Raw genomic sequence first — 27,234 nt, forward strand, 5'->3', positions numbered from 1 at the left:
TCCTGCTCCTCTATCATGTCCTGTCACAGAGGAAGGAGTAACAAGGTTAGGACTATCTACCCTGTAAACCTGCATCCGTTTGGACTGCTTTCTGAAAAAATCCACTGCAGTGTTGCTCTTTTCCTTGTTTTCCCAGTGGTATTAAAATATTGCTTTGTCTGACTGAATACACATACCTTTTTAAAAAAAACAAAAAAAGGCTATCTTACCATGTAGAATGCAAAACAAAGCATTAACTTTAACAAAGTAGCAACTTGTCATCAGCCTTGTTTTTGTTTACCTTGGAAAAAAATGGTAACTAAAATACAATCAATAAAGTAAAATAATAAAGCTAAGCATGATGCAGAGCAAAGGACTAGTGACAAGATATCACTACAGTAACGCTTAAAATATGAAGTACTTTAAGGCTGATCTAAGTGCTGCACTGGACAAACAACAACCAGGAAAAGCCCAGACCAAAAAGATAAAACAAACACATAAGAGACATGAAACAGTTTTTGAACAAAACACTAAACATTAACTTTATAATAATTAGGCCACAGTCAAAGCCTGAAAAATAAAAGTGAGACTTAATACAGTTCCTGTCTGACATACAATTCAAACTAGCATTTTGTTCAATCTAAAGTTGCTTCTTTTTTGTTTCTCAGGACAAAGAAGCTGATAGTTGATGTGGTTCGGATTCAGCATGGAGAGACGTTGCCAGAAATACTTGAGACCCCAGCTACTGCACCACAGGTCATATGTTTTCTTATTTAAACTCCAAATATTGTTTACCAAACGGAAACATTTTATGCAGTTTGCATTGTTCATCCTCTCTTGCAGCATAGTGCGATAACATTTTTTGAACCTTTGTTTCTGAAGGAGTCAGAGCATACAAAGATTGTGCAGCGCAGGGCAGACCAGGATGCTCAGACACCAGAGGGACTGAAAAGCAGTCCAGCCGTGTTGGAGGACAGTCAGCTGCCTCTCGAGCAGAAGAAGAGGAAAATCTTGAGGAATCTCCGTAATCTTGAGCAGGCTGGACTCGTCACCGCCAGTAACAAATACCAGGACCTTATAAACGACATAGCGAAGGTTTAAAAGCACTTAATCCTTTTTTGTCTGAAAATAACACAAAGCCGTATCAGAATCTAAGTGAAGTCTAAATCTTTGATCGATAGGACATTCGCTACCAGAGACGCTACAGACAAAGGAGAAAGGCAGAGCTGACGAAGCTTCAGCAGACGCTGACGGCGCTCAACTCAAAAACTGACTTCTTCCAGGAGCAGATGAACTATTATGACACCTACATCAAGACCTGCCTGGATAATCTCAACCGGAAGTCAGTGTGGATTTCCAAAAATGAAAACATTTGTTTTGTGTTTTTGGTGTATTATTTTTGCTGGATTGTTATATTTCTGGCTGTTTTGTCTTCAGGAATACACGCAGATCCATAAAACTGGACAGCAAAGGAGAAGAAAAGGGCAGTAAGAAGTGGAAGCCACAGTCTCTGAAGTACACGGCGGCCAGGCTGCATGAGAAGGGAGTCATTCTGGAGATAGAAGGCCTTCAGACAAACCAGTAAGTTACCTTCTTATGGTGACATAATCAAATCTACAGTGCTTTGCAAAAGTGTTCGTACAGCTAGATTTTGTCATGTTACAACTGCAAACCTTGGGTTTGGCTTTATGCCGTAACACAACACAAAGTAGTGCAAATTTATGAGAATGATTCATGGTTTTTATAATTTTTATAAATGGAAATAAAAGTGTGGTCTGAGTTTGTGCTATATATAAATGAACCACCTTTCACTGCTATCATGTGAAATTCCAACAAACTATAGTGAAGTTTTTGTTTTGAAGTGACAATTTGTGAACAAGTTTATGAATGTTTGCAATATGTTAAAATGCATTGCCTTTCAAAATTGAACAAAAACATGCTGTTACATCTAAGAACAGGTGCATGTGGATCGAGAAAGCACTTCAGTTTTTTTTTTTGCTAAATAGATAGTGTATTGATTTAAAACTGAAAGTCAGGTTTTTATAAGTATAGTTGAACCTTGAACTACTTTCATGCTTTTCCCTGAACCAAAGGCAAAGGTGTGAAACTGAATTAAAATGATAGTGATTTGCCTCATCAGCTCTTTTTTTCATTTTGTGGAAAGAAAGTTTTTAGGATAACCTCCCCCACCTTTTATTCTCACTGCAAAGTCACTGTTTATTCAGGCGTCACCAGAAAGGAAATGGAGAGAAATTACATATCCACTGTTAAAATCTTAAATGTTCTTTACCGTTTATACCAGATAAAACCAATATATATCGGAGCTATATTCTATGTTTCTATTAAAATTTGAGATTTTGCCATCAAACATGCTGTTTTCCTCATATCATTTTCTGAGTTTTCATCTTAATTGTCTTTCTCACCTCCAAAGGTTCAAAAATGTCATGTTTGATATTTCCCCCACGGAAGAAGTTGGAGATTTTGAGGTGAAGGCCAAATTTATGGGGGTTGAAATGGAAAAGGTCCAGCTTCACTTCCAGGTAATTATTTCCCAAGTCTGTCTGAGTTCCATGAAGAATAGCCAAAAAAAGACATAGCTAGAGCAGAATGACAATCGGACCAGTTTCCTGTTTCTGTCGGGGCATGATGGCAGGAAGTGCGTGGAAATGAAGGCATAGCTTTCTTTTTTTTACTCTCCTCATGAAGCAGTAAAAATGGGTAAAGAAAAAGAACTGCTTTAATTTAGTTGATGAGCCAAACCTCTTTAAATCATTCATAAGTTTTCTACTTTGTGTCCAGGACCTTCTTCAGCTGCAGTACGAGGGCGTGGCTGTCATGAAGATGTTTGACAAGGCCAAAGTAAATGTTAATTTACTCATCTTCCTTCTCAACAAGAAGTTTTATGGAAAATAAACGTGGAAGAGAAAGCAGGAGAACTGTTGGGAGGAAACTACTTGTGCCTTCACAAAACATCTCATTGTTTTGTCTGCTTTTAATTTAATGCATCACATCCAAATGAAATGTCAATTTATTGTCTGTCCAGTTTTTTTTCTATGTCTTGATTGTAAATGTAATGTACTTTTAAAAATGAAATTGTAATGGTATTCATGTTTTATATGTAAAAGACACGCCTTCCAGGAACCTTTGCATTTTGAGGAAACGGTCGGGGTTTTATGAACATTATGGGAAAAAGCTGCAGCACCATCAGGTGAAAAGTGATGCCGAGACATAAAAATATGTAATTCTACAGTTTATTAGTGCCTTTCAAAATGTCTAAATAAAATGTTTTAATTCAACATTAAAGCTGCAGAAGATCTATTGCTATTACTTTATAATTATTTCTCAATCTTTGACTGATATCCAGAATATCACCATTGTGAAGAATTTTTATTTATCAACCTTTATTTCACCTGGAGAATCCAGTTGCGATTAAAGAGACCTAAATATCTAAAGTGGGATTTAAGTTTCCAAAGGTAATTCTAGGTTGGCTTATTATAAAGGCATTGCAATAATAAAGAATTGAGGAAGTGGTGCATTTTAAAGACTTTGCCATTTCAGGAGAAAAATATTTCTGGTTTCAGATTGATGCTTCCTTTGTTAGGGGAGGAGATCTATGGAGTTGAGGAGGAGGAACCTCATGACTAATTTGCTAAATGCTCACCAACAAAAGGACTTTAGAAACTCATCTGGGAAACGGATAATTTCAGTTCACTGGTTATTTGGAGGATGTACAGCAACAGCATGTTTCCTCTAGCGTTCGCTTTGCTGGTCTTGTCTTTAAGTCAAAGCTCGGCACACTCAGAAAATGGTGAGTACTTCTTTTAAAACACCTGACATGATGAGAGCATAATGTGTGCAAATTTAACATTCAAACTTTCATTCTTTGTGTATAGAGTGATCCTTTAAAATGAGTTAAGTTGACCAAAATGGCATTTGTCTTTGTAAAATAGCATTGCCATAAAATGAATACTATGTACCTCAAATGCAAGTTTCCATTCACTAATGTGGTCCATATTGGTCGATTTGGACTGAAAATGAAGGTGAATTCAAGAAAAAACAGCACATTTTATATAATGTACTGCTGGAATGCAAGTAACTTTTGGGTGAAAGAATCCATTTTGAATAATTCTACAGAACCATATCATTCTGTATAGTTCAAAAAAACAACTTGAATAGCATAATTCAAACTTTCAGGCAAAGTCCACTAATTCCCTTATTGTATTTTGTATAAACCCATCTGGCCCATCTGTTTATGTGGGGTATAAATGTGATGGGACATGGAGATCCATTTTCATTTAGTCTTGGGCGTGTTCACTTGTAGTCGTCTTGCTGTTTCTTTAAACCTCATTTTTAAATGAATGACACAAGCAGGTTGAATAGAAGTGACGAGAGCAAATCTGTTTCTGTTCTACCATCGTGAACCGTTTTTGCCAAATTAAAAATTATATGTGGAAAAGCATCAGATGTCCACTACTGCAGTACCAGTAGAAAGTATTCACCCCTTTGTCAAATAAGTCAACATTTGGGTTATTTGACAAATTTTGCAACAACAAAAACTTTAATGTAAAAATGAAAAATGATTTCTGGAAAATGATGTTTAAATAAAAAAAAAAAAGTTTACCTCCGTTAAAGAGATTGACCTAATTCAGTGGTTCTTAACCTGGGTTCGATCGAACCCCAGGGTTTCGGTGAGTCGGTCTCAGGGGTTCGGCGGAGCCTCTGCCGCAGAGATAAAGAAACTTGTGTAAAGTCGTGATGACGCCCCGCTTTGCCATCACTTGCTGCAGAGGATCACGTTACATTGCTTGGCCAATCAGCGCTGCGGAGGAGCCCTGATTGAAGGTGGGCTCTTTGCACCTACGGCGTTGACGTCACATCTCCAAGAGCTAATGCGGCTCACTTGTTTCCGCTTTGAGTTACCATTACTGGTAGAAAAGACTAAGTCGTATTTCAGATGCAAAAAACGCAATACTATGAACGTTGTTGTCTTCCTAATATAATGAGCTTTTAAGTTTTAATTAATTTCCAAGCGATCCAAACCAACACAAAGTTTGCAGCCTTCACTTCACTCCGGTTCAGCCTAAAAGCTCAGTTTTTTTTCGGGGTTGCTACTGCCTCTAGTGGCGTGGGGGTGGTAACGCAGCTAATATAATTACATTACTAAATCAGAATACCGCAAAGTATTTTGTATGTCGGGGGGGGGGAGGAGGAATAAGAAGGGTTCGGTGAATGTGCGTATGAAACTGGGGGGTTCGGTACCTCAAAAAAGGTTAAGAACCACTGACCTAATTCAACAGAGGTCCAGCCAGGTGGCACTAGAAGACTCGCAGTGAGTGGGAGATCATCTGAGTACAGTGACGGTAGCATAATACAGGTGACTTTAAGACTTTAAGTGGAAGTAAGGTACCATTACAACAACCATTAGATATGAAATTTTATTTTTAGCATTTACAATGTAACCATTTCACCCGATCCCAACCAAACCAGACTTTCAATATGATGCAATTCAGAGAGTATTTCAAAGTTGTTTATGTTAGCCAAATTGCACTCAAGTGACAGTGATGTATTTATACTTGACTACCTGAAACAGGTCGACGGTTTTGTCATTGTCGCTTTGTGTCTCTCTAAAGGCTCCTTGTTGCTCCCTCGGACTTTATCGGGCCGCTTTGTCCTGGTGACCGACGAACCCATTGACCTGTCTGTTTTGAGTGATGATGATGACGATAACGGCTCAGGTTCTGAGACGGACCAGAAACTGTTTAAGAAACACGACCAGCACGATCGCTTGCAAAGGCGCCTCGTCGTGTCTGAGGAAGCCAAAGAGTTCCTCCAGGGTCACCTCGCGACGACGTTCATCCCCACCGTTTACGTCCTGGTCTTCATCATTAGCGTGCCTCTCAACCTCCTGGCCGTGGTGATGTTCGTCCACCGAATCCGTCCCAGAAAGCCTGCGGTGATCTACATGCTGAATTTGGCTTGTGCCGACCTTCTGTTTGGCCTGCTCCTCCCCTTTAAAATCGCCTACCATTACAATGGCAACAACTGGATCTACGGGTCCTTCATGTGCAGGGTGGTGACGGCGGCTTTCCACTGCAACATGTACTGCTCCGTGCTGCTCGTCATGTGCATCAGCGTGGACCGGTTCCTGGCCGTGGTTTACCCCATGAACTCCCTGACGTGGCGGAGCCCTCATACTGCTGCAGTCGTCTGTGCAGCCATGTGGCTCCTCTCCCTGGGAGGAGTGTGCCCCCTCCTGACCTCAGAACAGACGCTGTATTTATCAGACCTTGGGATTACCACCTGCCATGATGTGCAGGATGTGGAAACCCTGCAATCCTACTATCTCTACTTCTTCCCCATATACTCCTCCGTCTTCTTCTTCGTACCTCTTGTCTTCACTACCGTCTGCTATGTTCGAATCGTTCAGGCTCTGGCAGCAGCCAACTTGGAGAACCGCTCCAAGAAGACGCGGGCAATCGTGATGACTGTGGTGGTGCTGCTGGTGTTCGTGGTCTGCTTCGCTCCCACAAACATCATTCTGATGATTCACTATGTTCAGATCAGCCACGCGTCCAGTGACGGTTCCTACCAGGCGTACCTGCTCTCTGTGTGCATAGGCAGCCTCAGCTGCTGTCTGGATCCTCTCCTCTACTACTACGGCTCCTCTCAGTGCCAGAAGCAGGTGGCTGCATTGCTCAGGTGCTCGCCACTGGCACCAGCAGGGAGCAGCATGGACACGCGCAGCACGCGAACGAGTGGGTCGAGCAGCAGATCCTGCAAGATGGAGGGCGTGTACAGTGGCCAGTATAACAAGCTGGTGGCTTAAGGAGCCCGTTTCTGAGAAATAATGCAAACTTTCACAGACGTTTTCATAGCCTTTTTAACTTTTTAACATTTCGTCACGTTCCAGCCGTATTTAATGTGTCATTCTGGGAGTTTTGTGTAACGCAAAGTGGTGCATAACTTGGAACTGGAAGGAAAAGGATGTGTGGTTTCAATAAAATAGATGAAGCTGTAAAGTGAAACATGCATTTCTTTCCAGCTTCTCAGAGCCAAAAGTCTGGAAACACATCAAATCTGAAAGAGAGTATGTGTCTACTGGCTTTGTTTATCTAGAGGCTGAAACTTTTGCCCATTCTTCTTTGCAAACCAGCTCAAGCTCAAAAAAAAAAAAAAAACTTGGATGGAGAAAATGTGTGCAGGTTACCTCTCCCCAATCCTCAGGTCTAGACTTTGACTGGACCATTTAGTCTTATCTCCCTGCATTCATACAAACCTGTTTATTATATCTATGGCTGGATTTCAGGGTTAACCTTTATTTGACTTCATCCATCTTCTTTCTCATCAACACTGTTTAGCTTCTCTGGCCCTTATGATGAAAAGCCTCCCTGCAGAATGATGCTGCCACCCTGTTTACACCCTGGGGATGATGTTTGCACTGTACGCTTTGTAAACGAAGAAAAAAACAGTTTATTTTTATGACGGCATGCTCATTGTTTCCCTGCATGACTTGTAACAAACTTTAAGCAGGACTTCTTTAGCCTTTGTTCTACAATGTTGTTGGGTTTTTTTTCTTGAGGCAAAAGTTTCAGAGCACATGACAAATAACCAGCATTTTCTTTCCATCTGAGCTGTGGCTCTGCAGCTCTCAGTAACTCCCTCCTGACTTACCACTGATTTTGCTTTCCTTGTCTACTCTAGCAGGGAATCAAACCATCAGTGTCTGTTTCAGTATCATACAAATTACAAGTAGCAAACATAATGTAATATTTTGTGATTTTTTTTTTTTGACAATGTGTAATTATTTACAGGAACTATGTAAGTAAAAACAAACAAAAATGTCATTTGAGTGATTTAATTTTTTTGGTTGTAGATTATAGGCTCTGTATCAGAAGAGTTATGCTCCAGGCCTGTTTTTTTTTTACATTCCTCACTTTCTGAGTGTTGTTGTGATTTTTGTTAATTTAGATGACACTGACATAATCTGGTCAGATAATATCACAAGCATATTCAAACCTCAAATAGAGTAAAAATTTCTCTTCTGAGAGGCGAATTAGTAAATTCTTGGATTTTGACAAACCTTCAGAGTTTCTACGAATAGTTTAATGTCGTAACTTTATCACCTTTAGATAATTAATGGAAAAATAATGTTAGGAGAGAGCTTCACTAAACTGTGAATGAACTTGCTTGTGGACGTCCACCTCTCAGTTTGAAGATCTCTAATGAAAGACAGCGACTGAGTCAAAGATAAAACTGTATATTTGGGTTTCGCCTCTGTGACTCTGCATTTTCTTTTATTGCTGCTCAACTTTTCGTTTCTTTGTCGGGACACAATTCTGTAAGACAAAAGAAGAGAAGAACAATGCTTCATCGAATAAACAATGCATTTAAGAACCAACTGCACTCGTGTCTGAATTTTGAACTTCCAGGTATAAGACCTCCACCTTGTGGTGGTTTCTGCACTGACCTGCTGTGGTGTCGTAGCTGTGATAGTTCTCTGGGAAGTTCAGACACTCTGCTTGCTTCCTAAAATGTTCTACATCTGTGGGATGTATTTTTCCCGTCCTTGCTGCGAAAAAAGGAATAAATATAAAAGATGCATGTATATTTCAATATTTTACAGAGATATGCAGAGGACAGCAGCTCTTACTAAACTGCATGATGTATCTGCCTGTGACGTCCACGTTACGAAAAGTGTCCGTCCACAGCAGGCAGTCGGAACAGGTCTGCAGGAGGTGTCCTTTGTGGTCCGACAGGTTTTCTGAAAGTGCAGGAAAAAGTCGAACTTATTATGAAAGGCCGTAATCTGTTGGAGGCGGATGCTTTTTTGTTTTGGAGATAAGACGGAGGACTGATGTTTGTGGTTGACATACTGCGAAATGTGGCCGTGAGTCCAGAGACGGTTGCGTTTACTTTCCCAAAGATGCAACGGTGACTGAAAAACAATATGACAAGTTTTATGAGGCTTAAATCAACCTTACTTATGCACAACAATGCAAACATTGCAACATTTTCATGCTGCCAGAACATTTTGTCATGTTACAATCATAAAATGAATAGAATTTTTTTTTAGGATATTTTGCGATTGGCCAACAGTAGTATGTAAATGCAAAAAATATATATATTTTAAACGATTGGCGTGAAGTTCTGTCTATTAGGACTCTTCATAAAAGAGCCAGAAAGCCTTTGAAAGTCTTATTAGCAGTTATGCAAACATGTGGAAGATACTTTTATCATCTGATGAGATCAAATCTGAACCTTTTGGCGCATCACAATGAATTCTCCATCCTCACTAAATGTGGTAGCGGCAGCATAATGCTGTTCTTTGACAGGCACAGGGAGGCTGGTCAGAGATAACGGGAAAATGGATGACGCTAAATGCAGGTCAACAATGGAGGTAAAAAAAACAAAACAAAAAAAAAAACAGGACAAGTTGTTTCAAACTTGAGTGGAATGGTTTAGATAAAGTATATTTATGTGTTTGAGCCACCTAGCTTTTAATTCAAACCACAATTTACAAAAATACTTGGAAAATGTCAAAAGTGAAAAACAAAAATCGAGGGGAGATACTCCAGAAGACCAACAGCTGTATCTGCAGTAAAAGATGTTTACATGACCACTTTGAATCAGATGTGTTGAATACACAAGTACACTACAAAATAAAAAATAATTTTTATTTATTTATTTCCACTTAACAATTGCAAGGTAAATTTGGTTTACATAAAATCAAAATGTACATAAAATCCCAAGAAACGTGATAACAGTTAGTAACTAGACTCACAAGCAGTAGTCCCCCCATCGCAGGGTCACAGTCAGGTTGTTGGAGGTGGGCTGCAGCTCAATCCAGGAACTTTTCATGTACTCCAGCGCTTTGTGGTATGTGACTGGATCGCCCGCTCCCATCACATAAATCCATTTTCCAAATAACTTTAACCAAAAGTGTGAAAGAAACACACACGAGCTAAATGATTCTCTGAAACTGTCTAAAAATAATCATAATAATAATAATAATAATTTGGAGAGGAGACAAAAAAATGAGCAGGACTCACCTGTTCTGGCTCCTCTGGCATGTAAGGCTCGACCAGCTCCCGGCAGTCCGGAGCAGACGCTCCGCTCAGGGAAACGAGGGTCAGCAGAAAGCCGACGACAGACAGAGCCATGGTCAGACAGCAGATGTTACTGATCCTGCAGCAGAAACCTTCTGATGCAGACTCATTTTCCCTCCAGGCTTTCAGACAAAAAAAAAAAAAAAAAAAAAGTTGTGTAAGTGCTAAAAACAAGGGAGGAGGGAAGAGGGTGTTGTACGCTCAGACGCTCCTGCAAACCCTTTCCAGGAACCACTCAGAAACATGCAGATTTCTTTTGGACGGCTCTGAAAGAACTGCTCAATGGTCCTCTGTTGCAAACGCCTCGGCTCCTGAATGAACTCCGGCAGAGAGCCACAACCTTTCAAATGTCCAAATAAAGGATCAGACTGAGTTTTGCATCAGCAGAGGAAAAGGCAATTGTCTTGCTGGGGCATCTTTCTCTCTCCCGCTGGGTGTTACCCCGGCGACGGTCCGTGTCGCTTTTTGGAGCCGCATTAGTTTTATTGAGTAGGGAACTCTGCACAAAATGACCAGGCTGTGAAGAATGAAAAAAAAATAATTTGCCAGAACAAAATTCAGGAGGATTAAAAACTGCTTTTATTCATCGGCAAATACATCAACCAGGAAAAAAAAGATCATAACACAAATTAAATCAGTTTTAATTAGATTTAATTGTTCAGTTTAAACTACAACGAGTTGATCTACTGCAACATGATAACGCAGTTTAGTGCATGTTAAACTGGATCCATGGAGGCTCCCCGCAGAGCCGGGACGACTCCGGGCTTTAATCCTCAGCTGGCTGATTCTCGGCTTGATCCGTCTCTGTTTTCCTATCAGCAGGTGATGTGCTCTCCCCCCTGTCGTCTGGACACAGATCTGAAAAAGAAAGGAGGAAGAAGAAGAAGAAGAAGAAGAAGAAGAAAGAAAGAAAAACAAGGAGAAAATAATCACAAAATAATTAACTGTTTCCTCCGAGTCTCATCCTAGTTTGAGGTCACGTGGGAGAAAATGGCTGACCTGTGCTTACGAAGTGATACTCTGGGAGAAATCCCAGGCATTCTGCTTGCTTTTTGAAGGTTTCCAGCTCAGACGGCTCCAGAACTCCGGTCCGCGCTTTAAAGAAAGGAGACGTGTCGCATTGTAACCCCAAAAAACACGCTGCGTTTCTGTTCAACTGGCAGAGAGGATAGGTAAAGTGTCTCACTGAACAGAAACAGGTATCGGCCTTTTGATTTCCCGTCAGGCAGCAGGGTGGTGTCCTCAGACAGGAGGCAGTCGCTGCACGTCTCGTAATACTTCCCGTCGTGATAGGAAGTGTGGCCGTTGATTATAACTGTGAAACACGGGAGAAATTGTTCGTACGTTAGCTTGTAAAGTCCACCTAGATCTTTTAAATGTGATTCGTGAGCACGACGCACCCGCACACAAGCGAGTCAGTAAGACAACGTTTCAAAAATACATACAAGTGGTGTGGCTTGTTATTCCCGATATGGAGACATTCGCTGCACCCTGAAGGCACTTCTCTTCGCTACTGTGATGAAAAACGACAAAAAAAAAAAAAAAAAAAAAAATCACACAGGAGATCATAAACCATGAGTAACGCGTATAACTATCCGATAAGGCCATCGACGTTCAGCAGAGCTCTTACAGACGGTCGGCCCAGTACAGGGAGATGACTCCGCTGTCGGAGGTGGGGGACAGCTCCACCCAGGAGCTGTGCACCGACAGCAGGTCGGTCTTCAGGTCGTGCTTGTCCCAGGAGCCGACGTGGAGCACCCACTTTCCATAGATCTGCACACATACAGCCACTGCACATTTGACTCAGTTCTATCCCACTTTCTTTATTCTTTAAAAAGCGAGTTATTGCTGCGATTTTTGAAGAGGTTTGACTGCACCATCCTTTACCGACTAACTAAATTCTAACAGTGTGATTACTCTCGTATAATAATTTTATTTATTGTATTTCTTTCTTAACTCACTTATCTTATTCACCCACCTGACTGTGTTGCCTATTGATAGTGTTTTTTCCCCCTAATATTCCAGGCTTTGTTTCACAGTGCTACTGTAGTCGGTATGTCTGCAATACCTGTTGGGCTTTACAGGTGCAAAAGCAATAATTTCTTACTTTAAACACCAAACAACACACTGTGACCTGGGAAATCACAAGAAAAGTAAAGAAAGAAAAAAGGAGAGGGAAAAAAAATCAACAAAAGAACTAGAAAGTTTAAAACAGTGGTCTTACATATGTCCTTGAAACTGAAGTTTCCATTGAGAATAACAGAATAAAAGAGTGGTTAAGTAAAAAAAAAAAAACATATAAAAAATAGATTAAAAGTTTTTCGACATCATAATAGATCCTTCCTTGGAAAAGTAAATAGTACAAGATGCCGTGATGCAGGATAATGTAAAACTGTATCTGTGGTAGAATTTAACAGTCAGAAACTTTAAGCTACATTTTGCTTGAAGCAGCTACATTATTTGTAATGTCTGCTTTTATAGCAGAATGTGAAGCACAATGTTGCATGTTACTATCTTCAATAAAAATCACTCCCGATTCTAATGAATTATTGAAAACCCTCTTTCTCTCTGTGTGCTAGCTGTAACCTCCCCAATAAACCTCCCAATAAATTTCCAAGTCCTTTAATCAGAGCGAACGGTCAGCAGTCGGTTGGAGGCTCTTCACTCATGTCATGATCTCCTAGCAAGCCATGTCAGACATACTCACAGGGCTGTGGCTGTCCAGCACCAGAGGCTTCACCAGCTCCTTGCAGTCCGACTCGGACGCGGCGGCGCTCAGGGAGGTGAAAGCCAGCAGAGCTACAACCAGCTGTGCGGCCATGGTTGGAGACAGCAGGCAGCCGGGGAGCAACACTGATGTCAGGGATCCTGCTGCCAGCTACAGACCCCTCAAAGGAACCGAGGGACGCCTTCTAACAGGGGGCTGGGCCACACACACAAGATGGGAGCTTTGTACCCAAAGATGTTCATTATTTTCCTCCCCCTCCCTTTTTTTGCTTGTCCTTATGCACCCCAAGATCCCATGAAAAGAGCTGATGTCTGTTTTAACTTCTTAATAAAAATAATAATAATAATAATAAAGCAAATGCTGTTCCCGACACACAGATGCACAGCTGAATACACGTGCTTTGGTCTCTGTGGGAAACAAATGTTTAACTTTTCGCCTCCACTCAGCGGGAGTTTGAGTCCTATTTATCTTGTTACATAACAAGCAGCTGGCAAGGTGTGAATAGCAGGACCCCCCTCATGTCTCAGTGTGTGAACAGAATGTCGCACAAAGTGTCAGGCACTTTCACATACACAGAGACACAAGCGCATGGAAATTTTCCGCCCTCCCACTCTGGTTTCATCTCTTCTGTTCCTAGCAAAAAAAAAAAAAATCTTTTAAACTGTTGTAAAAATGAAAGAAAAACTGACCAACTTTTCTGATTTATTCTTTATTATTCTGTTTCTGTTGAGACGCAAAAACAAAGCACAGTGCAGATGAGCAGAATTTTCTCGATGCGAAGCGCTTTTCATTTCTGAAAGGGTCGACACGGCTGGCTTGGCACGGGGAGAGAGGGAAAGCAAAAACAGAACAACAAACTCTGCTTTGCATTCAGGCCACGATCCTTAATATTAGAACCAAGATGGAGACGTTTTCTGATCTTGTGACGGCTTTGTTATCTTAGAATATTATATTTCCGCTGTTTTCTGCATCTCAGGACTTTTGTTCGTGCCAACAATGAGAGTCTGCTTTGAAATTTAAACTCTAACCTTACTACAAAGCTCTGTTTGTGAGCATTATATCTTGTAAAGCACAAACTGCTGCTTTGACAGTTCTTTCTTACTTTATTTTTTTTGTAGTGCACAACTCTGTCTTGCTGACTAAACTTGTATGAATTAATTGTCCAACAAGTTGCAGTTCTGTCATCAAAAGGAGATTATTTGTGCACATCTTGGCATATCTGGCTAAGTGGAGTGTGAAAGGAAGGCAAAAGCTGGAAGGATAAAGATACTGAAAAACATTTTTACAAAAAGCCCCACGGTGAATGGGAAGTCAGTGGAGAGATTACATGTTTTTTTCTCTTTTATCTCTTTTCTCACAACAGAAGATGCAGGTTTTTCCTTTTCTGCTCTGTAAATCTGCTTATTGAACTTAAAAGACTTGTTGTGAAACCCCTCGCTCACAGAAAAGACAAAACTTGAAGTAAGGCTTGTCACAAAGTATCATACAATGCCACTTCCTTTCATGCTTAGTCAGACAGAACCGTAGAGTTTGAAGCGTAGTTTGTTACAAGCAGGCTCACGCTTCTCATGTCAAAAAATCCATTCTCTTTCTCACTCGAATCTAACACTTTTAGCCAATTTAAAACTGTAAATGCAAAACCTAAGTTATTTCCAGCCGATACTTGTGCATAGGTTTGCGCAATCAGCAGATTGATGGATGGATGGATGGATGGATGGATGGATACTGTCCAGAAACATAAATCTCTCCTCACTAAATGTCTTTGTCCATACCAGATCTACGAAATTGTCCAATCAAATTTAAGACATTTCCAGATTGCGCAGAAGCTCTACTGACAAAATAATCTTCCTCATAGGAGGGATAAGCTACCTATAAGGTACCACTCACAGCTTCTTTACCACGAAAGAAAATATATCAGCATAATAATTCCTGCTTTACATGCATCGCCAAGGTTTATCTTGAAGTACAGTAACCAGACAGCAGCGAATGGTTTGCAGCAGACTACATAGTTTATTTCCAAACAATTAAAACAAGTTATGCTTCAGAGAGTTAACTAGGAAATCACATGCGAATAGTGACTAGATCCAGAGAGTTCAGGAACAGCAGGCGCGAGGGCGGAAAGCAGACGGTAAGGTGTGTTCTTCTATTGTTCTTCCGTGGTTCCCTCTGTGGGTGCAGTAGTAGGTTCCCTTTCCTCAGGACAAAGGTCTGAAACACAAAGGAAGGCAAGTTGTGTTAAGTGCTACATACTGCAGACAACCAAGTGCAGACAGAAAGACCGAATCTTACCAGTGGTCTCCAGAAAATAGAAATCAGGTAAGAGGTTCAGACACTTGGCCTGTTTCTTGAAAACCTCGAGGTCGGAGCCGTCCAGTTTCCCCGTCTTTGCTGATATTTGTGAAAGGAGAAGTTGAACATTATTACAATTTAAAAATAACTACTGAATCTGTTGTTTTTTTTTTTTCTTGGATTTTAACTGTTGAACAAATAAATCTGGAACTAACTGAAGATGTAGAGGTTTTTGCTTTTTCTCGTCTCCCCGTTCACCTCGGCCACCGCGTCGTCCACCCACAGGGCGCAGTCAGCGCACGTCTCCAAAAAGCGCCCGATATGCTCGTATGTGGTGGAGTTATAGTAAACTGGACCAGATGAAACAGAACAATTAACATGTTGGTGTTTTTTTTGCTACGAGAGTTGGTGGTGCAACGCGTTAAAGCAGGGATGTTACTTACAGATCACCTTGGTCGCGTTTCCCGAAGTGCTGGAGTTAAGGGCCCCACAAACACATTTTCCTTCACTGCCAAAGGGAATTAAGATAACTCACACTTTAAAATGTTACCCCGGTAAAGCATTGTTATTAAAATGATGTGATAGTAATTTCCAAGTGAACATATACATTTTGTCCATGTAGTGCAAACTGAATTCGTCGCTGTCAGGTATGGTGGTGAGTTTAACCCAGGAGCTGTTCACAATCTTTTTTGCATTCAGGTTCTGTTCGCTGTCTGATGCTCCAGCATGTAAAACCCATTTTCCATAAATCTGTTCAGATGAAGGGACAAGTTGTTGAAGTTACTTTTCAGGAAGACACACAAGAAACCCCCCACCCCAATGGTAAAAAAAAATCATCTCGTTGTTGATATAATGATTTGTTGAATCTGAGCTGCAGCTGCTGCCCTGCTTACCTTGCTCCGGTCCTCCAGAGGTTTAATCAGTTCATCACAGCCTGGATCAGACGCGGCAGTCAGAGAGGAGAGAGCCAGCAGAGCGAAGCAAAACTGAACAAACATGGTGGGAAGCTGAATGGAAGTCAAGTGGATGCGGTTGCAAGGACAGGACAACTGAGCTCTTTTGGGAGGGCCTGGATTAAGACTAGGAGACAATAATCACGTAACAGAGAGAGAGGGAGAGGTTTGATGTGGGCGGGCTGTACAGAAATGGGACAATGTGATATAATCATTTAAAGTTCACGCCAGAGACCAGAGCTAATGCCAGGTGCTTCTGGAGCCTTAGTCCATGTTGACTTCTTCTCATTTGTTCTTGAAAGACGTCACGTAGTAAAATGTTGAATTTTGTCTTCCTGCAAAAGGAACAACATTTTTATACCAATCTCAGATACCCGGCAATACCCGTTTGAAAGCTGCATTTTATGAGATTTCATGTGGTTAAACGTTGCATAAACACAACATTACCAATATGTCAGCGATGTTTTAACCCCAGCATCAATTTCACGACTTTATTGAACTGTGCATTCAGTCAGTCTGAGTCGCTTTAACTCAAACTGGCTGCGCTGAAACAAAGAAGACGCTGTGGTATTTTCTACTGACAGTTTTCGCAGTTATGGATCCAAACAACAAATCCTTAATCTGAGCTTCTGCAACCGCTTTAATATTTCCAAATTGACACCGATATCTAGACATGTCACCTGTTGTTCTCATATTTCTTTTTAAAACAACTCGTAAGAAACCCTTTTAAAATTCACACATTTGGTGTAAAGGAGGCTAAATAACACTAGTAATAATAAAATAAAACAATACTACGCCTCTAATATGGGCTTTAATTACATCCTACCTTTGTTGAACTGTGGAAACAGAAGCATCTTTTGGCCTGAAAGTCATATTAAAGTTTCTAATGCGACGAATTAAGTCTGGGATAAATGATCATGAGTGACATTTCAGCTTACATAACATTTAAATGAATACTGATTAAGTCATTAAGATGAACTGAATGCACTCACTGCAGATCAGACCCTCAGTTCAGAGGATCTTAAAGAAGAAGATGTAACCAATGCATTGCTTACATGTAAACAACACAAATACAAAGTTGTGAATAACATGTGCTACGTCACGGAGTGCTTCACATAATTTGGCCCTTTCAGGGTTTTCCGTACAAAGCTAATCATGTTCATTTTCAATGTTTCCATTTTTATAACCTTTTTTTTTTCTTTCATAAATACTTGGAAGGTGAAAATAAATTCAACATGTACGCTGAAAGAAGGGAGAAATGAATCACTAGGACGCAGGTTGTTTTCAGGAAAAAAATGATAAACGTTTAATCACATTAAAGACCATGCTTTAAAGTAAAATTAATTTTGCAGGGTGAAAGAATCGTCTGACTTATTCCAAGAGACGAAAATCATATGCTTGAAATATCCTCTAGATGTTTCTAACAGTGAAGCCAAAACAATATTTTCATTCTAGACATTTGCAGCATAAGGAAATCAACAGAACACATCAAGAACGTAATATTGGATTTGCACCCGACAAGAGATTTCTGCATAACTAGAAGCAATTATGCATCAGGAGTCTAACTATGAACGTGGATCTGAGCAGATTGATTTCAGGCTTCAGAAACGGCAACAATGAAGGGAATGAAGGTGATAACTTTATTGTTCTTCAGCGTTTGCGTTTGCTCAGGCAGCAGTGGGCTCACTTTCTTCAGGACACAGATCTGAAACAGAAAGGAAATCAGGACTCATTACATACTAGAAAACACAGACGGTTTTGGTACAAGAGACAAAGAAGCAATTTTACTTGTAGTTTCTGGAAAATAGAAATCTGGAAGGAGGTTGAGACACTTGGCCTGTTTCTTCAAAGTCTCTTGATCGGACGGATCCAGTTTTCCTGTCTTCGCTGAAGGTTACGAAAGGAGAAAATGGACAACATTTCAATATCTAGAACAAAAAAAAGTGGCCTCATTTCAAGCAGTAAAATAATAGTAAAGCGGGAAACTCACTGAAGAGGTAGAGGTTCCTGCTTTTTCTAACGGCCCCGTTAACCTCCGTCGAAGCCTCGTCTGACCAGAGGACACATTCGGCGCACGTCTCCAGATAGTTCCCAACATGCACAAAAGCAGTGGAGTTAAAGTGGACTGTAAAAGACGGAGCAGACGGTCAAACTTTCTTCATGGCAGCTCTAGTACTTGCTGGTTGTGGCCTGAAGAGCGCTGCTGTCTACTTACAGACCATCTTGGTGGAGTTTCCTGAAGTGCTGGAGTTAGCACTACCATAAACACAGTTTCCTTCACTGTTAAGTAGAAATAGGATAAACATTAAAGATGTAAGATGATACTCTTTGGGTGAGTTTACCTGACCAGGTTTATTATTTGAAAGTTAGGTCACTGTTTAATCAACTAATTATAATAATTGTAGTAATTTTCAAAGGACCACAGTTTACATTTTGTCCACGTAGTGCATGATGAATTCATCACTATCGGGTATGGGTGAGACTTTAGACCTGGAGCTGCTGGTGATTTTGTACGAGTTCAGCTCTTCTTCATTGTCAGACGTTGCAGCATAGAAAATCCATTTTCCATAAACCTGCATGTAAATAGGGAAAAGTGATTTTTCAGGAAAGCTTCCATATAAAAAAAAAAATAATAATCTGGTTTAAAAATGCGGAACAACCATAATTTTCTTTTCAAACCAGATTATTTTAACAAGAATGGCGTCAGTCTGTGAGTTCAGAAAATTCTGAAATTTCTTCCGTTTACTCAGATTATCTTTGAATATTTCAACACTTCACCCCGATCAGTTGTTTGTGTTGTGTGAATGCATGGAACCACAGACCCACTGAACTGAAATAAATCGATGTCATTGTTGGACAGAACAGGAACTGAACTATCAATGGGGCCTGTTGGACAAAATGCAGCTAAATTCTGCTTCACACGGTCAGTGCAAAGCACCGCTTACCTTGCTCCGGTCCTCCAGAGGCTTTATCAGTTCATCGCAGCCTAGATCGGATGCGGCGGTCAGAGAGGAGAGAGCCAGCAGAGCGAAGCAAAACTGAACAAACATGGTGGGAAGCTGAAAGTGGACGGCGCTGGACGGACAGGACAACTGAGCTCTTTCAGGAGGGTTTGGACAAAGACTGGGAGACAATATCTTATGTAACAGAGAGAGAAATGGGAGTTGGCAGTGGGAGGAGGTCTTTGTGTTACATAATCACATCAGTGACTCAGATGCCCATTTATTTAGGTCTTTTTTTTCTTTTAGCTGATATTTGTGTGCAGAGGATAATGTTTAATATCTGCTCACAATTTGCAGGGCAGTCACGAGGAGTTCTTTGCAACTGGCCTGTTGGATGGACATTCATGGGACTTTCCTTTGTAGTCTGCAAAATTTGTGGAGACCATAATCAAAATAGATCACGCTGGTTTTAAAACTGAGTTTTACTTTAATTCAGCTGAGGGTTTTAAAAGTTCTATAATAGGAGCCAGAAAGCTTTTTTCTTTTTCTCAAATGGTTTTCTTTTCTGCTCAGTTTGTATCTCATTAAACCAACTGTACACTGTGCTGTGAAATCTGTATTTGTTTGCACATATCATTAGTGTTTAAACCCATAAAATTAAGTTATGTTTTACAAATCAAGATCTGTTTCGGGGGTCATTTAGAAACAAGGTTTGTAACCAAAATTAATCGTCACCATCAACCTGTATTTTAAAAGTGGTAGCATCATCAGTTTACCTGACCAGGTTTATTATTTCAAAGTTAGGTTTCACTGATGTTCTACTGCATGTCAGCTTACTGCTCTGTCAAACATCCCCGCTCTCAGGGGCCAAGCAGCAAATCTGTGACGACACAAATTATCCTTTAAGGTGTTTTCAGGTTTTAGCAACCACAAGACAAGATTAAGACCAAACCAAGACATGATGATGTAAAGCACCTTGAACTGCCTTGATGCTGGAATGTGCTACACAAATAAACTTGATTGATTGGCTGCTTGATGACACAAAACTGCAAACATTCACTTACAGCCACATCAATGCACTGATTAAAAAAAAGACACAAATGACTAAGGGAAGAGAAGCTTTATACCAGCAAATTTGAAACCCATGAAACTTCTCCGCTTATTTACAAAAACATAATACAAGAATAAAAAAGAGAAAAATGAACACATCACAAATGAAGTCCCATGTAGCGTCACAAAACAGAAATGCAATTTAATTTACAAACTTATCTTCTTGTACTCCCACTTTATGGCTTCAGTCTAACACACGCGCGCATACACACACACACACACACACACGCAAAAAAAAAAAAAAAAAAAAGTTAAAATGTCTCTTTTCAGCTGTGATGGTGGCTTATCAGTCCATTCCTCCCACTTCAGTGATTCTCTGCAGAGTAACATTCAAATAATAATTACATCAAATACACATACAAGAGAGAGGAGCTACATTTGTGACCTGTACATGTTGAAGCATGGGAAGGAGCATGTTCACACAAATATTGACCTTTGTACATAGTGGCAATCATGGGCACTGGAAAGTATTTTTTTAATTTTTTTTTTTTAAATGAGTCAAAACAAGCTTTTAGCTTTCTGTACCAAATCACATTTTAAAATCATATTAAAATCACAGTTTAACCGGATGACAATTATTCAGGAGTAGTCAGTGCGTTCTGAGGTCGACATTTGCCATTCATCCGTGTCTCAGCTGAATACAGAGAATTAGACCCACTGTGCATTCTGTGGTTCCAGGATGTAGATGCAGGAATACTGTGAAGCAAAATATTCAAAGCAGGAGAGGTCAGAGAATCCACAAAAAAATATATATATATATATATGCAAGGTCTAGTTGCTTTCACTGAAGACAGTATAGGTTTTTACCAACTCTTGTTCGAATGTTGTATTGCAGGTGAACAGAGCCCACAGCCCGACACTTTGAGGATTTAGCTCATGAGTTACATCACAACAATGATTTTCAGTTAAATACAGAAAGAGGCCAAATCCCCTCGCTTGGAAGGCAAGTGACAACTTTCTGACTGCACAGTAGTATTGCCTGAAAACTATAATCAATTATCTTTGCTGCTCTTCCAAATTACTGTTTTTTCCTTTACAAATGAATTAATCAAAGCATAACATGACCCATTACATAGAGGTCAAGTGGATATATATATAAAAAAAGGGAATAAAAAGTAAAGGTGGCAGTCTTTCGTTTCCATAGTGACTGATTGTTGTCATTAGAAAATTATATTCAGAGAGTGTGTTGAAATGAAAATTTGGATCATTGCTGATTGTAATCTTCTCTCATTTGACCTGTTTTGGTGAGACGAACCGAAGGATGCGTGCCGTATTTGTGGTCGAGTTCAGAAAATATCCAAACGCATTTCTTCAAAGCACAAATAAATAGACACAAAAAGACTGAAATAAGGCCAAGAGGCTTGTGACTGCGGTGGGTTTGCATTTATGCTGTAATACAAAACAGAATTTATCATAGAAAAAATAAAAAGCTGAAAAAATGTTTAACAGTTAGATAAATTAAAATGGAAACAACATTCTGGATACTGTGGTTTGTTTTCAATGATCTTCAGTAGAATGTATTCTATCAGTCACTTGTTGGATGTGCATATGCTGCTCCAGACACATCGGATGTAAATATACAAAGAGTTCTCCCTCTTGCTCCATTCAGTTGGTTTCCTTTGTACAGCCTCGTAGTTGTAAGAGGAAGAACTGATGAATGCAGAGTCACCACTTTGAAGAAACGGAAAAGAAGAGACACGGGCAGAAACCACAGAGGGTTTGGGGTAACGGGGCGCCTGGAGGTCGGGGGGTGGGAGAACGATGAGTCACTGGCCTAAATGATGTCAAATCGTGTCTCTCTGCTTCATCATCTGGATTTCCCCAAAGACAGGTTTGTGAGCGACTGAGAAAAACCTGCTTTCTGAGTCTTCACACGCTCATCGTCATGTTCGGAGAATACTGCTGAAAGGAGACAAGGACAGAGAACAGAAGTGTGATTGTTGCATTTATGGGTAACAAGAAGCCCGTCAGGATTCGCAGCTGCCTTGCAAAAAAGTATTCATAACCATTTTCACATTGTAGCATTTTACAATTGCAAACTTGTGGTATGTATGAATTGTACCTGACTGGTCAATGCAAAGTAGCACGTACTTATGAAATAAAAGAATACTTGGTTTTATTAAAAACAAAAAAGAAAGAAAGGAAATACCAGAGCCCTTTTCTGGTAATCAAAAAAGAAATCTGGTGTAAACAAATATACATAGCTATATAGAACCTACCTCATTAAGTAAATATTAATATACATGCACCTTTGAAAGCCTCATAGGTTTAATGGAGAACGTTAGAGACTAAGGAAGGGCAAGAATGTGACCTTTCATAATGTAAAGGCCACGCACACACAAAAATGAAACCATTTATTTCTTCCACTTTAGAATTACGCACAGCCTTGTGTTGGTTTATCATGTAGAAATAAATAAAACTCAAACTTTTCAAGTAGCATCAGAAAATGTGAGGCGTTCAGGAGGCTTGAACTGTTTCTCTTCCAGAGCAAACTTTCTCTATGGCAACCTAAAAGCTGAAGTCAGGAGCTGCTGAGCTTGGCAAAAAGAGAAAGTTTGTTTCTATCGATACTGATGTCAGCAAATCAAAGTGCCACATCGTGTTTGTGATTCAAAGTTACTTTGTGGATCATTGCCATCGCTGTGAGACTGCTAGGCAGCCAGCAATAGATCGTACAAAAATTCATTGTTTGTAGCCAAAGAGGAGCAAGTAAAAACAACATCTTTGAAAACTGATGGAGTTTTTTCTGGGAAAAGAAAAAAGTTACTCCCAACTTTTCTGAAACATACGAAGAAAACCTCCTCAACAATAAATAACTTACACTTTCATTCTGAAATGGATTAAGGAAGTTTCCCCCCATCTCTCCGTCCTCTCTGGGCGTCCCTGGTTGGTTGCTCATACTTAGGTTACCAGGAGAGTTCTGGGAGGAGTAAAACATGTTGAAAGAAAACGGCAATTTCACGAGCTAGAAGAAGAAAACACCTCGATGTGCTTTACTAACCTTGGAGAGACTGTCCATGTCGCTGGACCCTGAAACACAGAGCAGTCTATCATAACCCGGCATGGATTTTACGTGACGCGTCAGGAACAAACACGATCACAAAAGTGCAAAATATACAAACTGCTCGTCCTTTTACCTAAAGATCCATTCATGTGATGCGGCTCCATCCCTGCCATTCCCCCCAGTGGTCCGTCGCTCCCGCCTCCCATTGGGAACTGAGCCGCATGTATGCAGGAGAGACGGAAGCAGCAAAACACACACACATCAAGATCTGACCTCATCCTTTAACAGGTCACATACTGCAGAGCAAAGAGATGAAAAGGTCTCACATTCGGCCGGCTTCCACCAGGAGGGACTGTGTTTATCATGGTGTACATGTTGTCACCAGAGTTGGTTGAATCTAACACAACAGAGAACAAAAATCGTAAAGGGAAAGATCTTCAACATACAGACGTGAAAAGATGGATGCAAGGCTCACCTGCTGGACTCGGCATTATTGGGGTTCCAGGTGCACCCCCTCCTCCTGGAGGTCCCTGGAATTAAAAGTTTGGTTTTTATTGTGTAAATTACCAAGCAGCGGGCCACACAAAGAGTGCAACACAGTCTGTCATACGCACCACATAGCTGCCTGGGGATGCAGACGAGTAGGGAGTCTGGGAAAAAAACGGAGAAGAAGAAAATCAAAGTGATGAAGTCAGAACTTTTTTTTAAGGCCTTTTTGTTTGGGGACTTACAGAGTTTGAATTTGGAGGATTTGGCCAGGGTCTCCCACCTCCAGGTCCCCTGCAACACACACACACAAAGACACACACACATCGGCATTCTGCTTTTATGCAGGCCTTGCTGTTTCTGGTCAGAGTTGGCAACAACAAAGTGTTCTGACGCCAGAAGAAAAGGTGGTGGGAACAAGAAGGAGAGAGAGAGAGAAAAAAAAAGAAAAGAACTTTGACAAAAGAAGATAAAATAGTGGAAAGCCAACTCCTGGGTCCACCGTAAATAACCAGAGAAAAGAGTAAAAGTCTGAGTGTGGGGACAGATTTAGGATATCTGACATTTGTTTTTGCCCTTTAACCGAGAGAATGTGTCATTTAATTTACGGTTTGAAATGCAGACAAACCGTAAACTGTGCTGGAGCAGCACAGTGCTACTTTTATGCCAGCACCCGCAGCTTTGCACATTGTCACATTCCACAACACAAGATACACTTGATTTTATTGGAACTTTATGTGATAGACTATAAAGCAGAAGGGAAAACACTGTGTCAAACACTGTGTCAACGTTGTGTTCGTCTAGTTTGTACAATTCCAATAAAATACATGAAGTTCACAGTTTAAATGTCATAAATTGAGAACAAGGTTCAGGATGTTGGGATACGTTTTCCACTAGTATTACATAATGATGTGTCCATCACTCACATGCTCATACCAGGCATCCCAGGACCCACCAAAGCATTCAGCGGGGGTCTCATCCCACCTCCGTAGTTCTTAAGAGCAAAGAAAAACAAACACTCAAAAACACATTGCATTGTTTAGATGCATTTGATGGTTTTCCCCATACCTGGGGCCCCAGAGGTACCATGCCTCTAGGTGGAGTCATCCTCTGCATCGGTCCTCCCATGCTTGGATGCCCTGAAACATGAACACCACACAGTCGGTGTTAATTTGAGACTTTGGACTGAAGGTTAACAGGACTATCAGATCAGAAACATTTTCAGCAATCATGTTCCTCTAAACTGAAGGCCACTAAACTAAAGAATCTCTTTGTCAAAACACTAGAACGTCATCATACGTGTTTTACATTTGCTGCTTTAAATTTAAGAAAAAAGTGGCTTCCTATGGTTGTTTTTCATCCCAGTAAATTTTAACAAATCTTCCAAGAGATTTGGAAAATTTCATATTTGAAATTCAGCCGATATCTGACAGGCCTGTATAAAACCCGTTTTGCACAGCGAGCTCTATGAGAGCCAATTTTGCTCTCCAGTGATCAAAGACATAATTATGCAACCATGCTGACTCTGATGACAAAAATTGCCTACCAATGCAGGAGTGTCACTTTTCTTCATTTTTTTTTAAAGTCAAGCAAGCTTTTAGCTTTGTCAAACTTTTTAGACTGATTTTTTAAAATCGTATTTGATCATTTGTTAGAGTTTCAGGTGATTTGGGTTTCGCGATCACACAAGGAACCATAGAGATTATAATTCTCCTGCTGCATTAAAATCAGTTTTGTTTTGGACCAAGTGTTATAAACTTTGGTCTGAAAGCTTTGAGTTTCACTCCCATGTCAACACTTCTCTCAAGCATTGATCTCAAAGAAGATACTGGAACAGAAAAGTGAAGTCATGGCAGCTTTGTGTGTTGTAGTAGTAGGGACCTTGCTGTCTTGTGGGGTCCATCCCGGTAGGTAACATAGGCTGGCTACCTGGAACTCCTCCAAGGCCCTAGAGAGAGAACAACATCCACAAATCAGCCACATCATCAGAAATGCACCAGGGACTTTTTGTTTCAACCATCCAGTTTTTGTGTCAAAACACACACTTTTTTCTTTCCTTTTTGTTTTTTTTTTACCCTGAAAAGTGAGGCTTGCATATTTATACAGCCTGATACCAGAGGTCTTACTAGTTAATAGCAAAGATAATTCATCTGCGTATAAATTAATCTCAGTTTTAGTGTAACTGCTCTATGAATGTCTCAAAGTTCATTAATGTTCTCCAACATTAGTGAACTAACATAATTATGGCGTCCAAGAAACTCTAGCAGCTAATATCTTAACATCTGGCAGCAGAGATGGTATTCCACAGTAACATGTCCTGGATGACACCACCATTTGTTGGAAATCACTGCTAAACCCACCCAAGTTCCTTTTGCTGCTCCTCTTTAAATCGCTGTTAGACAGCATGGTCGGATCAGAGAGACGTTGGAGTTGGGATATAATCTTTACCCTTTATGATGACTGGATGTAGTTGTTTGAAATTTCTCCTTGTCTCTTTGAGTCCCACAGTGGCCGTGGTCAAAATCTAGACCCAAACCCACAGAGAATCTGTACAGAGCCTTAAGAAGTGACACTTTCCATTCATCCAGACATAGTTTGAGATGTTTCGTAAAGAAAAATATCAGTTCTAGATGCAACGAGCTGATAGAGACGTACCCAAAAAGACTTGCAGCAGAAATTTCCTTCACTTTTTTTTTTGTCACTACTCTGTGTTGGTCCATCTTGCAATGTGTCAAAATGTGAAAAAAAGTTTAATAGGTATGACAAGCTTTTGCTATAGGGCTGGAACTGCAGGTGTCAGAGCGCCCCTCACCTGATTGGGTAGTCTGAGGGGCGGCCTGGGTCCTCCAGGGTATCGAGGCGACATGAAGGGCTAAAGAACAGGAGATATATAAAGCATGTGTCTGTCAAGTTTTCAACAAAACAACCACCAGGTTAACCTAAAACAAACAGCTTGAGTTGTGAAGCAAGAGAATGGTTTTCCTAAAAGGAATTTATACAAATCAGGGATGACAGTACAGATACAGAAGACAGTATAGATAATGCATACAGACCAGCTCAGTGAGTTATGTTTTGGCTGCTTTCTTATGGAAAAATGAGAAGCCAACAAATTTATTGGAATAAATTTACCCAAAAAAAATCCTAGGCAACAAAGTCAGATGATTTTTTGACAATAATGTCCATGCATTTGTTAACTGTTAAGATTTTGGCAGTTTTTGTTGGTGCCTTCTCATTTTGCAGCTTAGAGTGGGTTTTCACAGAAGTTACACAGACAGCAGCAATGCTGTTGCTGTCAAGTTAACTTCAGTGTGGTCAAAAAGGCCTTCCTGCAGTGTGGGGGGGAAAGCAATGCTGCAATGTTCCACTAGAGGGCAGTAGTCCTCTTTCTTTGATCAGGATGAATCATTGAAAGCAAGAGTAGAATTAGATTAAATCTGAAATATGTTTGGTAATGCTGTACATTGAAGTACCAAACCAGTCCGTGTAGATATGATAGCCTGTTTTTAAACGAATAAATCTTAAGAAAACCTTTCCTACAATACACAACTCATCTTCTGTCGAGACTCGTTTGATTTTCTAAATGCAGGAGTGGAAAATATCTTGCAACGGCTATTGATCTGGATGTCTGAAGCCGTCA

At 40.4% G+C, this 27,234-nt stretch overlaps 7 protein-coding genes across 8 annotated transcripts in view; 2 read left to right on the plus strand and 5 right to left on the minus strand.

The window, feature by feature from the left end:
- iqgap2 (IQ motif containing GTPase activating protein 2) overlaps positions 1-3,282 on the plus strand; it is a 34,855-nt gene extending 31,573 nt beyond the window's left edge. The window contains exons 33-38 of the mRNA XM_014992896.2: positions 648-735; positions 862-1,074; positions 1,161-1,321; positions 1,417-1,560; positions 2,411-2,519; positions 2,779-3,282. Of these exons, the coding sequence (XP_014848382.2) occupies positions 648-735; positions 862-1,074; positions 1,161-1,321; positions 1,417-1,560; positions 2,411-2,519; positions 2,779-2,892 (829 nt within the window). The 3' untranslated portion in view covers positions 2,893-3,282. The remainder of the gene's footprint in view (positions 1-647; positions 736-861; positions 1,075-1,160; positions 1,322-1,416; positions 1,561-2,410; positions 2,520-2,778) is intronic.
- Positions 3,283-3,395: 113 nt separating this feature from the next.
- Positions 3,396-8,377, plus strand: f2r (coagulation factor II (thrombin) receptor). The gene is made up of 2 exons (XM_014992899.2): positions 3,396-3,787; positions 5,610-8,377. Exons 1-2 carry the CDS (start codon positions 3,706-3,708, stop codon positions 6,803-6,805), a joined length of 1,278 nt encoding a protein of 425 aa, XP_014848385.2. The 5' UTR covers positions 3,396-3,705; the 3' UTR covers positions 6,806-8,377.
- Positions 7,819-10,512, minus strand: LOC148157683 (uncharacterized). Its single transcript, XM_088008920.1, has 6 exons — positions 10,029-10,512; positions 9,761-9,906; positions 8,853-8,914; positions 8,630-8,740; positions 8,447-8,548; positions 7,819-8,315 (listed from the first exon to the last, which is right to left on the minus strand). The coding sequence occupies exons 1-6, from the start codon at positions 10,137-10,139 to the stop codon at positions 8,284-8,286; spliced, it is 564 nt and encodes a 187-aa protein (XP_087865046.1). The 5' UTR covers positions 10,140-10,512; the 3' UTR covers positions 7,819-8,283.
- Positions 10,513-10,641: 129 nt separating this feature from the next.
- On the minus strand, positions 10,642-13,757 carry LOC106921302 (saxitoxin and tetrodotoxin-binding protein 1-like). Its single transcript, XM_014992902.2, has 6 exons — positions 12,793-13,757; positions 11,716-11,858; positions 11,531-11,598; positions 11,272-11,400; positions 11,085-11,180; positions 10,642-10,943 (listed from the first exon to the last, which is right to left on the minus strand). Exons 1-6 carry the CDS (start codon positions 12,904-12,906, stop codon positions 10,852-10,854), a joined length of 642 nt encoding a protein of 213 aa, XP_014848388.1. The 5' UTR covers positions 12,907-13,757; the 3' UTR covers positions 10,642-10,851.
- A 1,046-nt stretch (positions 13,758-14,803) lies between these two features.
- Positions 14,804-16,151, minus strand: LOC106921303 (uncharacterized). The gene is made up of 6 exons (XM_014992903.2): positions 15,996-16,151; positions 15,710-15,852; positions 15,546-15,610; positions 15,318-15,452; positions 15,103-15,201; positions 14,804-15,021 (listed from the first exon to the last, which is right to left on the minus strand). Exons 1-6 carry the CDS (start codon positions 16,098-16,100, stop codon positions 14,957-14,959), a joined length of 612 nt encoding a protein of 203 aa, XP_014848389.2. The 5' UTR covers positions 16,101-16,151; the 3' UTR covers positions 14,804-14,956.
- Positions 16,152-17,333: 1,182 nt separating this feature from the next.
- LOC148157684 (uncharacterized) lies at positions 17,334-19,198 on the minus strand. The gene is made up of 6 exons (XM_088008922.1): positions 19,001-19,198; positions 18,486-18,628; positions 18,271-18,335; positions 18,046-18,180; positions 17,844-17,942; positions 17,334-17,760 (listed from the first exon to the last, which is right to left on the minus strand). The coding sequence occupies exons 1-6, from the start codon at positions 19,103-19,105 to the stop codon at positions 17,723-17,725; spliced, it is 585 nt and encodes a 194-aa protein (XP_087865048.1). The 5' UTR covers positions 19,106-19,198; the 3' UTR covers positions 17,334-17,722.
- A 904-nt stretch (positions 19,199-20,102) lies between these two features.
- The window catches only part of ssbp2a (single stranded DNA binding protein 2a), a 60,835-nt gene continuing 53,703 nt past the window's right edge, over positions 20,103-27,234 (minus strand). Inside the window, exons 6-17 of one of the 2 annotated variants that reach the window (XM_014992905.2) lie at positions 26,410-26,469; positions 25,479-25,545; positions 24,666-24,736; positions 24,524-24,591; positions 23,843-23,891; positions 23,726-23,761; positions 23,587-23,641; positions 23,438-23,508; positions 23,245-23,323; positions 23,109-23,137; positions 22,929-23,027; positions 20,103-22,009 (exon numbers count right to left, since the gene is read on the minus strand). In XM_014992905.2, coding sequence (XP_014848391.1) covers positions 21,977-22,009; positions 22,929-23,027; positions 23,109-23,137; positions 23,245-23,323; positions 23,438-23,508; positions 23,587-23,641; positions 23,726-23,761; positions 23,843-23,891; positions 24,524-24,591; positions 24,666-24,736; positions 25,479-25,545; positions 26,410-26,469 — 717 coding nt within the window. In that variant the 3' untranslated portion in view covers positions 20,103-21,976. The remainder of the gene's footprint in view (positions 22,010-22,928; positions 23,028-23,108; positions 23,138-23,244; positions 23,324-23,437; positions 23,509-23,586; positions 23,642-23,725; positions 23,762-23,842; positions 23,892-24,523; positions 24,592-24,665; positions 24,737-25,478; positions 25,546-26,409; positions 26,470-27,234) is intronic. The other variant, XM_014992906.2, reaches the window with a different exon arrangement.

Source organism: Poecilia mexicana, unplaced genomic scaffold (genome assembly GCF_051168715.1).
Source record: "Poecilia mexicana isolate PSO_F unplaced genomic scaffold, ASM5116871v1 scaffold_9, whole genome shotgun sequence".
Classification (NCBI taxonomy): Eukaryota; Metazoa; Chordata; class Actinopteri; order Cyprinodontiformes; family Poeciliidae; genus Poecilia; species Poecilia mexicana.

Excerpts from the sequence above, each read along its gene's own strand:
- LOC106921303 (XM_014992903.2), bottom strand. The coding sequence starts at position 16,100 with ATGTTTGTTCAGTTTTGCTTCGCTCTGCTGGCTCTCTCCTCTCTGACT. Across the intron at positions 15,611-15,709 it reads TTGCACTACATGGACAAAAT|TGAAGGAAAATGTGTTTGTG; the intron begins GTATATGTTCAC and ends TCCCTTTGGCAG. Across the intron at positions 15,202-15,317 it reads CAAAAACCTCTACATCTTCA|CAAAGACGGGGAAACTGGAC; the intron begins GTTAGTTCCAGA and ends CACAAATATCAG.
- f2r (XM_014992899.2), top strand. The coding sequence starts at position 3,706 with ATGTACAGCAACAGCATGTTTCCTCTAGCGTTCGCTTTGCTGGTCTTG. Across the intron at positions 3,788-5,609 it reads CTCGGCACACTCAGAAAATG|GCTCCTTGTTGCTCCCTCGG; the intron begins GTGAGTACTTCT and ends GTCTCTCTAAAG.
- LOC148157684 (XM_088008922.1), bottom strand. The coding sequence starts at position 19,105 with ATGTTTGTTCAGTTTTGCTTCGCTCTGCTGGCTCTCTCCTCTCTGACC. Across the intron at positions 18,181-18,270 it reads AAACTCCACCAAGATGGTCT|TCCACTTTAACTCCACTGCT; the intron begins GTAAGTAGACAG and ends CGTCTTTTACAG. Across the intron at positions 17,761-17,843 it reads CTATTTTCCAGAAACTACAA|ATCTGTGTCCTGAAGAAAGT; the intron begins GTAAAATTGCTT and ends TTTCTGTTTCAG.
- LOC148157683 (XM_088008920.1), bottom strand. The coding sequence starts at position 10,139 with ATGGCTCTGTCTGTCGTCGGCTTTCTGCTGACCCTCGTTTCCCTGAGC. Across the intron at positions 8,915-9,760 it reads CGATGGGGGGACTACTGCTT|TCACCGTTGCATCTTTGGGA; the intron begins GTGAGTCTAGTT and ends ATTGTTTTTCAG. Across the intron at positions 8,549-8,629 it reads CAGATACATCATGCAGTTTA|CAAGGACGGGAAAAATACAT; the intron begins GTAAGAGCTGCT and ends CTTTTTTCGCAG.
- LOC106921302 (XM_014992902.2), bottom strand. The coding sequence starts at position 12,906 with ATGGCCGCACAGCTGGTTGTAGCTCTGCTGGCTTTCACCTCCCTGAGC. Across the intron at positions 11,599-11,715 it reads CTGTACTGGGCCGACCGTCT|TAGCGAAGAGAAGTGCCTTC; the intron begins GTAAGAGCTCTG and ends TTTTCATCACAG. Across the intron at positions 11,181-11,271 it reads CCGATACCTGTTTCTGTTCA|CGCGGACCGGAGTTCTGGAG; the intron begins GTGAGACACTTT and ends CTTTCTTTAAAG.